Raw genomic sequence first — 11,057 nt, forward strand, 5'->3', positions numbered from 1 at the left:
ACTTAAAGAAGAGAGAAATTATAAACGAGCCCACAATGTTGTGAAAAATAAGATGGTTTGTATATGAAGTAAATGTTTCTTTCTATTATAATCATTCAATTATACACTCAAAAGTAATTTTGGTCTATCCTATTCAACCAACTCAATAATATTCCCGTAAATACACCAAAAATGCAATACTCTTTGCAAGTTTCGTGGCTAAGTAAATAAAGTCAAACAGTATCACTTGGAGACATATACTATTAAAAGTCAAAGACATTACAGTCTCCACTCCAACTGATGATGAATACAAATATACAACATACGTAATAATGACACGCATACTGGATTTTCTCCATCTTCTCAACTATTTTATAAGTACAATCAGCATCTATAAGCAAACTTGAGTAAAGCCAGCAAAAGGAGTTAACAATTATTGGTCTACCTAAATAGTTGGTTAATCATCCAATATATCATCTAGCAAATAAATCATACAAAATAATTATTATCTCGACTATGTATTGTCTACGAATATTGCTATCAAAGATTTCTTCCTTACTCTATGCTATGTGAAACACCTTTTGGGCAGCCTAACCGGCACTGAAACCTCAAGAATAGGAATAGTCACGTACAATTTGACTTATAAGTCTCACATTACTGTCTATTATGTCAGTTTGTATCAGCAGCATTCACTTGCAAAATCTGAGACTTCAAAATTCCAAGTTACATGTACTTAGCTACCCCTTAGAAAGTGATGCAGATCTGACTTCGAGAAATGGAGGCTCTCTGGGAGTTTGGATAGCAATTCACGTCCTTTGTTTCTCGAGGCTGAATAAGAATCAATTGAAGCATCTAACGTGTGAATTATTCCAAAAGGCACAACCTGCATTTGAAAGGAAAACTGAAATGCTAACAAGCTCTCAAAGGTTATTTAAGATTTTTATCTGAAAGAGAACAAACTCATCACTACTTGATCATTGCTTGAAGCCTCGGCTGCATCTGTCTTCGCTTTTTTCGCCACAGGCATGCAGCTTGACCCGGCTACTTCACTGTTGAAGTTTTGATCAGTGACCTCTACAAAAATATCAGAAAAGAAAAATCATTGAAAAAAAGTCGCGAAAAAGAAGGAAAAAATGTTTACAGAACATCAATTTTATACCCTTGTACCCATCCAAAAAAATTCTAGTCCTAGAATTTTTATGGTGTTAGGGTGCAAAAGTCTCCCCAAAATTAATGGTTTTACTAGCATAGTAGGGAATAAACAATTCCTTGCTCTTTGCTTTCAAATCATCCACATTGAACTTAAACTCTATGAACCAGCTAAAACAGTCAAACATATATCCCCAAAGATTGCATCATAGTTTAGTCATAAATGAAACCAATCAATTCCTCCAAGTACTTGATATCAGACAGTATATTTTACACATGGGAATCATTACCGCAATCACCACACTAGAACGTTATTATTCCAAAAGTTTATCATGTTGAAATCTGACTGCCATTCAGCTTCAGAAATGTCAAAATAGCAATTCAACCACAGTTTAACAATCAAGGTTGCCAAAACTTTTTAGAACTTCCAAATTTGAGCAAACCAATGATTGGAGATTTTAAATCACTGACTTAGGAGAAGTTAATAATGCAAGTAATGGTAAACTATATGCATTTCTTTAGAGTTAGCACAAAGACATCTCCACATCTACAAGGTACAGATGCAAGAACAGAAGGGTGACAGAAACTACTCCTTTTCCCTTTTATTTGTCACTGCAAATTCAGTACATCCTAATATTTTCAGAGTGACAAATGAAAGGGAATAGAGGGATATCACTGTTGAGCAAAGAGAATAACCAACATGAGAGAAATGGAAGTGTAGTCAAACTACCTGCTGTACTAGCAACCAAATCTGGATGGGATGAGCAGCAACTGTATTGCTGCTCCAATCTTCTTTGTGCCCTGTCGGAGAATGATGAACACTTTCCTGCATGAACTCCATCATCACAAAGCAAGACATGGTCATAGGTATTAGTTTCTCTCAAACTGCATCCTCTATCTACCGGTGTAAGTCCATTTTGACTTCCTGCAAGAACATGAGAATCAGCTGTACTCTCTAGCATAGTTGAAAATTTTTCAAAGCTGATCTTCTTCCGGCAGATGTCATGTAAAGCCAGAGACTGAAAGCAACAAAAGCTTATAAGGCTGGATTATGCAGGTTAAAAAAACACAAAATTAACACATACACACATAATTGAGATTCTTTTTTGCATTGATGTCTGACCTGTCTGGGCATATGATGTGAATTTTGTATAGTTCTGGGTTTACATGCTTGATCAGTGTTATTTTGTAAACACCAACCACGTGAACTCATAGAACGGTGCAATTCATTCACAAATGAAGCTTCTAAAGAGTTAAGATATTGGCGGTGCTGTTTATCTGTCCATTCTGCCAATATATCCTGGAAAAAACAAAAAATCAGCTTAGTATATACTTGCCAAGAAAATGACTTCCACCCTCATAAGAAATCATGGACAAGGTCATTCAAACATTGAATAACATAAAAAAAAAGTTATTACAAGAACTATATTAATCAATCTACACATAAAAAAAAGTTTTAAGTATAATGCCATATACCTCTATTATATCAATCAAAACCAAGGGAAAGTCAAAGCTAGTTTATATGATTCTTCTTCTAATTGAAATAGCTTTAAGGTTTATGTTATGCATTAAAGCATCTGCAGAAAACATCATATATTTCAGCGTCCTTTACAATGGTAATTTTGACCCCCTTTTTTTTGGTACATTCACAAATCAACGTATAAATAATGTTAACATTGTTTCATGAAAGTACCAAAAATGGTCAACACAACCATCAATTTATACTTTGGTTTATGAATATACCAAACTAGTCAAAACCATCATCAATATGGAGGATTAGACGGAAGGAGTAATACAGAACAAGTTTTAAAACAAGCAGAAGGTCTAAGATCCAAGTAGTTCATCTGAGCAGTAGATACAAACCTAAAGAAAACATGCTCGTGTAACAGAAATAATATTACAAACTGATTCTTCTTACACCAAGTTTTAAGTTGACTGTCCAATCATACAGGATCAACACAACACATAAAGCGTGCTAAAACTGAAAGCATATAAGGAGGTCAAACATAAGAGATAAGCCAAGAAAGTTTATCACAGAGCCTCAGCACCCATAGTCAAACATTAATCATATCTGTTAAACAAGTATTATTCAGTTACTTCATGATCCTCACTACATCAATTTAAATCTCAATTTTCTCTATGCTTTCGGATTACAGGTATTATCAGCTCATTTATTGCTGAATTCAGCAAACAAACTTCGGGAATGATCTGCAATAAATAAACCCAAGCCATGCAGAAGCACAAGTGCGCAATTAAATGACATAGAAACAAAAAAAGGCAAAAATCGTACGGAAGACCTATAAATCGAGGCACAATACAATTTACAAACAGAAACACAAGCACACACTCCAAGATCAACCTTCCTAGCTCGCAATTTTCCACCATATGAATCTAATTCGCAAAATTCATTATCGTAATCAGCTAGGCAAACAAGGAATTCGAGAACGGAACAAGCAGAAACGAGTGAATTTACCGGAAACGAAGCGGCATCGGCAGCAGCAGCGGCGCCAGCGCAGAAGTTACGCGAGGAGGAGTCCTTGGAGGCGCAATTGTCGACGGTGATGGCGGAAGAGGGGGAGGCGGAGGTGTAGCGAGTCAACTCGGTAGCACAGGAGCGGGGCAATGGCTCCGGATCGGAAGAGACCGGCGGGGAGAAGTTTCCCCGGAGAACGGGGTCCATGGTGGTGAGAGTTATCAAAGAATTGAAGAAATAACAAAAAAAAAAAAAGAAAAAGACAAAGGCGTGTGAGTGCGGCTTGTGTTGGGTTACAAAGGAATGAAGAGGAAGAGGAAGAGGAAGAGGGAGAGGCGGAGAAGGAAGGTGGTGGGTGATTTTGGGGAAAATAAAAAAAAGGGAATCCAAAAGAGGGTCCAGATGGCGTCGCTTTTACACGTGTCAGCGGAATCGGTGGGGTGCCACGTCATCAGGGGAGATAATATCTCGGGGTAATGTGAGCCAGATATTTTTGTGAGGGGAGTCATTGTAGGCGGAGTTATTGGCGCGTGGGTTTCGTCCGTGGCTTATTTGTCGTAGCACGTTCCCACATGCTCGCGCGTCGCTCGGATCCCGATGACTCTCTCTCTTTCTTTTCTCTTTCCTGCTGGGGCTGGGTGCTACTCTCTTTTCTTTATTTATTTATGATTTTTGAGAAAGAAAAGATAGATATTGCCATCTATCTCTAATCTAATAATATCATTTTTTTATTTATGAATAAATGAGCAAATTAATTTTTAAAAAATTATTTATTTTTTAAATTAATTATTAAAAAATTTTAATTAAATTTATTTTTAAAATTTTAAATTAATCATTTTAACTTAGTTTTTAATTTTTATAATTTGTTTATAAAATTCTTTTTAAGATATTCGTTTTATTATATTTATTTACAATATAATATTTTTTTTAAGAGTTCGTTTGAAAAATTTGGCTCATTTTTTTCTTATAAAAAAATATTAGTGTAGTGCAATAAAATAGATATAGAAAAAAATTTACTGTTATGTGTCAGCTCAAAATGTAATCTGTATTTAAATTTTTTTATTTAAATTTTTTTATGAGTAAATTAAGCAAACGCAACGTGCATTTTAGTTTTTTGAAGTTTTGCAAATTTTTTTTTTATTTTGTTTCAGCCAAACGCAGCCTCCGTTTAGTGAACGGGACAATATTTTATTTTTTTTTAAACAATAAAACACAACTTGCATTTTAGTTGTGTCAGCTGTTTTGTTTTTAATAAAACAAAACATAGGTTGCGTTTTTATCGTGTCTGAAATATTTTTTCGAAAGCATAAAAACGCAGGTTGCGTTTTGTTTAAAAAAATATTTTAATTAAGGATCCTGCCTATAAATATGAAACAGATTCATTCGAGGCCTCACTTCACTTCTACTCCTGCTATTCTTCTTTTTTTGCACATATGTGTTATAGTTTTGAATTATTTTGACAGTTAGTTGTGTCAAAAAATTCGAGTTAGGTGAGGTTGAAGTTATGGAAGGTATTATCAACTTGTGAGTGTATTATGTGTTGGGAATAATACACCATTCCCCCTTGAGAAAATACTTTTCACAGAGAAATAAAATAGACACAATCACAACACAAAAATTTAACGTGGAAAACCCCAATTACTGGAGAAAAAAACTACGGCCGTTGTCAAACGACAACCAAAGAATATCACTATGTGAAAATTGTTACAACACATAGACTTCTTTCTCTCTAACACCGGCACCCCAGTACACCCACGCTCTCAAAGCAAATATTTAACTACACCTCACAACACTCTCTAATCAAAGAGTATAGAGGAATAGAAAAGTCAGATACAAGCTTTAAGTGTTTTCGACTGGTGCAAAAAATGGAGAACTTAGCCTCATATTTATAGCCTAGGCCACCCACTCCATTTGCTATCCTAAGCAATGTGGGACTAATTCAACCAAATCCTAACAATCTCCACCTTGATTGAAATAGTCACACATCTTCAGCTTCCATAGTCAACACCGACAATTCTTTACTGCCATTGTCTATACCGACAATCATAGTTCAGAGAACTATCATACTCCACCATGAAAGTATACTCACTTGGAATTAGACCACTCCAAGCATTTCGCCTTGGTACAGATCGAAACCTTACTGAAAATTCATGGTGCAACTTCCAAATTGGCTTTTCCTAGAAGTTCTTCAGCCATCGACATAACTCCGCCACACACCTTGCATCTCAACGCCAACCAATGCTCGTGTGCAATTGTGGACCCGATTGCCACAACTCATCCTTATCCATGGCAGTGCGGCAATACCATGAGGATACTTCTCCTTCAACGCCTTGTGTAAACCTGATTGTATCAACACATTCTTGACTTGTATTTGCCACAAGCCAAAATTGATTCTTCCATCAAATTTCTCTATTTCAAGCTTCACAGCACTTGAATATCCTGACATTGTTACAACCGTATACTGGAATAGTATAACTCAACCGTAGACCGTGCACTAGGAAGGGTCCCCAGAAAAGAGAGGTGGGTCACAATGGACACACTTAAATACCATGTCTTTCCTTAGCCAGAACATTTCCAAACTGCACTCTCACAGTGTCACACTGCCTTCCAGCAACAATAACAGCAACCAAAGATCAACCTCAAGCCACAGAACAAAATTCTTTTCTGATGTGGAAGGTCAGACTAGGCTGCAACCACAGAGCATACTAAGAATAAATCCCACCGAACCGAAGCTCTGATACCACATGTTGGGAATAATACACCATTCTCCCTTGAGAAAATACCTTTCACAGAGAAATAAAATAGACACAATCACAACACAAGAATTTAACGTGGAAAACCTCAATTACTGGAGAAAAAAACCACGGCCGTTGTCAAATGACAACCAAAGAATATCACTATGTGAAAATTGTTACAACATATAGACTTCTTTCTCTCTAACACCGGCACCCCAGTACACCCACACTCTCAAAGAAAATATTTAACTACACCTCACAACACTCTCTAATCAAAGAGTATAGAGGAAAAGAAAAGTCAGATACAAGCTTTAAGTGTTTCTGACTGGTGCAAAAAATATGGAGAACTTAGCCCCATATTTATAGCCTAGGCCACCCACTCCATTTGCTATCCTAAGAAATGTGGGACTAATTCAACCAAATCCTAACATTATGACAGTGAGACTATATCAAACACACACGAATGAGTGACTTTTGTTTGTGAATATCCGTTGTCATTTACTATTCCATGCACCATGAGTTTTGTACAGTTGCAAAATGGTCTTTGTGATAACATATAGAGTCACATTTCGAAAAGGGTGAGAAGAATTTTATATAGGAATCTTGTACAAGTATTTGGTGGACTGATACAGTTTTAAATAATGCCCATCACTGACAACGCAAGTATGCAACAGATGTTCTGTATTTATCAACAAACTCGATTTTACGTGCCGATAATAGAGCTGTACATTGAATTTGAGCAGCATTCCGGGCTGGACGCGGTAGGCGTGGAGGTCAATGTTGACGAGTTCGAGAATATATATTGGGAAGATGATAACAATGATAGAGAAAAGGAGCTCAAAGCCAACTATGAAGTTGATGACGAAAACAATGACGGAGACTTGGCGGGCAATCCGACGGTGCAAAATAAAGCGGATGCGATTGTAAGCTGGTACCCCTTTGGTGTTCCGTCTTTTATAAGGACTCTGGATCTTGAAGCCATGCATGCCCCAGAATTTCATGAGTATGCAAATATGGGTATGTTATCATCATTAATTCAAGTAACCAGTAGTGTGTATTTTATTTTTCTTGTCTGACTGATGATGGTGCGCATGTCGTAGGTGAAGGCAACGTTGCGGCGGAAGATGGTGAATTTAGTCTCGGAATGGAGTTTGGCTCTAGAGAGTCAGTGACATCTACAATCAAAAGCTACACTATCTCTAGAGGAGTTGATTACACTATGTATGAATCTGAGCCGCAAACATTCTATGCGAAATGCAAGGGTTATGGTGATGGGTGCGATTGGCTTATCGAGCTATCTTGATTCGAAAGAAAGGTTGTTGGGAGATTAGGAGATACAATGGCAAACACACATGCACCATGGGTTCGATTTCACAAAATCATGCCAAGTTAGACTTAGACACAATTACAGATGCTATTAGGCCGTTGGTCGAAGCAGACCCGTCGATGAAGGTAAAGTCTATTATTGCAAAAGTTCAATCCAGGTTCAACTACACTGTTAGTTACCGCAAGGCTTGGTTGGTAAAGCAGAAAGCTGTCGCAAAAATCTTCGGTGATTGAAAAATTTCTTACCAAACTCTGCCAGTATGGTTGAAGACAATAACTGCGAAGATGCCAAGATCTCGTGTTCAAAATTATTATCCTCTACAGAATTTTACAAAATTAGCAACATAGATTATAACATTTTTTCCGAGATTTAATCCTAATACTAATACTAATAATAATAATAATAATAATAATAATAATAATAATAATAATAATAATAAAATTATTAGTTAAAATACAAATATATAAAATAAAAATAAATATATTTATTTATTAATCATATAATTAAAAAAAATTCTTACCCATTGAGGATGATCCAAATATTTAATAATATGTTCTTCCGGTTTGGTAAAATTACGAACCATTTCGTATACTCCTTCTTCAACCACCTTGTTTAACTCTTGCTTCCTCACTCTCGTTTCACTCTTCTTCAATAAAGTTTTTTTACTCTTGCTTCCCCTGCGTGTCAGTTTTGGTTTTTATGAGCTGGATTCACCACCTTCCATGACACGTGTCACACATGCAGCTTTAGAGGCTGCCAAACGCAACATACACTTTTCCCTGCACGGCTAACAAACGCAACCTGCATTTTGGCTTCTCCAATGCTGGTCAGCAACTGCTCCTGTTTGCATGCAGGAGATACCGGGACACGTTTCGTAACTTGGTTTCTCTATCCTACCAATCACTAGCTGCGTTTTGCAGCGTACTACATTTTTTTTTGTCTTCGTTCCATCCAAAACGTAATCTGCGTTTTGTGATTTCTGACATTAGCAGCTCCACATTTGTGCATAACACGCCATGCATTTATTTCTCAGCATTTTTTATATCCATTTTCAAATTAATTTCTGCAAAAGTCTAATAGTACTTTACTCAAATTTTTCGTTATTAAAATTGGTTAGAACTTTCTAATTAATTGATTCTCAATAGAAATATTAATATAATGAGATATAAAATTTTACTTGAACCATCGCTATAAAAATAAATTGATACGATAAAAGAATTTAAGATTTGATAAGATTCTTTTTCAAAAAATCTTCAATTCTAAATCCTTGTCAGTACATTCAAGTCATTCTAATAAATTTGTAGAGAAAAATTATATTAGATTAAATATCGTGCAAGTAGAAAGTTCTATAATTTTAATATCTATATCCTGTGTTGAAAGGAAAAAAAAAATCCCACCAATTTAGACTGTTTTGTAATTATACCCAAAAGGAAAAGAATATGTTGATTGTTGGTTGTTACATGCATTACAATTAAGATATCAAACTCATTATCGTATTGAAAAATGTAAACATGTTTCCGCTGGCTTTAATTATGTATTTTTTTTCCAAATAGTAATACTACAGTATTAAAAATTGAGGACAAAATCATATCCTTTTACCAATTCGCTATTATACTAATTAGACGTAGATAAATAAAATAATAAATGCTGTACAGATAAAAAGTTTGGATAAATTCAAAATGGAGTTATCATTAAAATAAGCCAATGTTGCACAGAGCCACATGCATATGTTTATTGATCCAAAAATAAGATTGATATTTTTCATCGATCACTCTGAGTTGTTGACATTACATATATCAGGATGTAACAGGTCAGCATCTATCCTTTTAAATCAGGATATGATTTCTTATATTGATAGGTCTTTGTCCTTTTTTGGGTTTAGATATTTCCTTCTAACTAATTTTCCCGGGAGGAAGTCACCTATCAAACATTCAAACATGGACTAATTAAAAGAAAATCTAATTTGGTTCATATTCATAATTTTTAATAAAATATAATATTGCTTGCCTCTGATTTTATTATTTTGTAATAATACAACTTGTTTGTTAAAAATTTCATTAAATATTAATAGAAGATAATTTAGTCGTAATTTTATTTGTCACGTAAGAATTTTAAATTTATATAATTTTTTTTAAAATAAAAATTCAATACAATAAAATAGAACAAACAAATAATCAAAAATCATAGTTTAGTAGTAATCTCAATTTTTTTGTCATTTTGGGTATAATTATCAATAAAAAAAATCAATCCAATTCCACTCTCTGCACTTCTAAATGACAATGCAACATCCACAACTCCTCATGCATTATTCTGAAAAATTTTGTGATTTTTTTTTAGTCAAATATTTCAGACAATAATAAAGAAATTTATCAACCACTTCATTGTTGTTCCAGTCAAACTTTCGAAATGTTTCTTGATATTACTTAGGATAATCCAAGGACGACGACCATCACAAGCCCAAGTCACTACAACAAATAAGGGTTTTTGCAATAATCGAAAACCGTTGTCATAAATTGAAAAATCGTTTCTAAAACTTTAGGCAATGTTATGGAAACGATTTTTTACCTAAGACAACGGCAACCAAAAAAACCGTTGCCATAGTTAGTAGCATAGACAACAGTTTTACAACAATTTTTAAGGAACGGTTTAGTACCGTTATTGGAGAGGCAACAGTTTAAAACCATTTTCTTACATGACGTAACGGTTTAAAATCATAAATGTATAGGCAACGATTTTAAGCGGTTGTAGTTTTGTTATTCACAAAGACAATGGTTTAAAAGCGTTGTCTTTGGTGTTGTTTTTTTGGTAATGGTTCCAATACCATTGCCATTTTGTAGCTGGATTTGGCAACGGTTTTAACACCACTGCCTTTTGTAACTTTTGACAACGAATTTTTGTAAATATATAATTCTTTATTTATAATAGTTTTCTCATGTTGCATTGAAATTAGTTTCAACTATTTTAATTTAGTGCTAATAAATAACTTTAACTATTTGAATCAAATTATTAAAGAAAACTAATTGAACATTTACCATCAAATTTGATTTATAAAGTATTATGTAAGATCCCCAATCACATTATATTATCATTGCAAAATACCATAATACTAGTCTAAGTCATAACTACTTTTAATTATATCATCATCATTTTTCAAAGGGTTAAGTACGATTTTGGTCCTTAAGGTAGGGCTAAAAAATTTTTTTGTTCCCATCCTTTTTTGCTTGTAAAATCATCCCTAAGGTTTAACTTATTTTTAAAATCGTTCTTTTTACCAAAATTTTAATTTTTATTACTAAATTACCCCTAATTAAAAAAATATAAAATAAAAAAAAGCAAAAAAGGAAAACGTGATAAGGGAAAGGCGGAAGGGAATCATGCTAGGGGAGGGGGATTT

General features: G+C 34.5%; 1 protein-coding gene across 1 annotated transcript; it reads right to left on the reverse strand.

The window, feature by feature from the left end:
- Positions 1-207: 207 nt before the first annotated feature.
- LOC112784108 (cold-regulated protein 27) lies at positions 208-4,228 on the reverse strand. The gene is made up of 5 exons (XM_025827225.3): positions 3,602-4,228; positions 2,252-2,428; positions 1,859-2,147; positions 950-1,053; positions 208-862 (listed from the first exon to the last, which is right to left on the reverse strand). Exons 1-5 carry the CDS (start codon positions 3,806-3,808, stop codon positions 713-715), a joined length of 927 nt encoding a protein of 308 aa, XP_025683010.1. The 5' UTR covers positions 3,809-4,228; the 3' UTR covers positions 208-712.
- Between the last annotated feature and the right edge of the window lie 6,829 nt (positions 4,229-11,057).

The sequence above is a fragment of the Arachis hypogaea genome, chromosome 20 (genome assembly GCF_003086295.3).
Source record: "Arachis hypogaea cultivar Tifrunner chromosome 20, arahy.Tifrunner.gnm2.J5K5, whole genome shotgun sequence".
Classification (NCBI taxonomy): Eukaryota; Viridiplantae; Streptophyta; class Magnoliopsida; order Fabales; family Fabaceae; genus Arachis; species Arachis hypogaea.

Excerpts from the sequence above, each read along its gene's own strand:
- LOC112784108 (XM_025827225.3), bottom strand. The coding sequence starts at position 3,808 with ATGGACCCCGTTCTCCGGGGAAACTTCTCCCCGCCGGTCTCTTCCGAT. Across the intron at positions 2,148-2,251 it reads CACATCATATGCCCAGACAG|TCTCTGGCTTTACATGACAT; the intron begins GTCAGACATCAA and ends TGTTGCTTTCAG. Across the intron at positions 863-949 it reads AGGCTTCAAGCAATGATCAA|GTTGTGCCTTTTGGAATAAT; the intron begins GTAGTGATGAGT and ends TTTCAAATGCAG.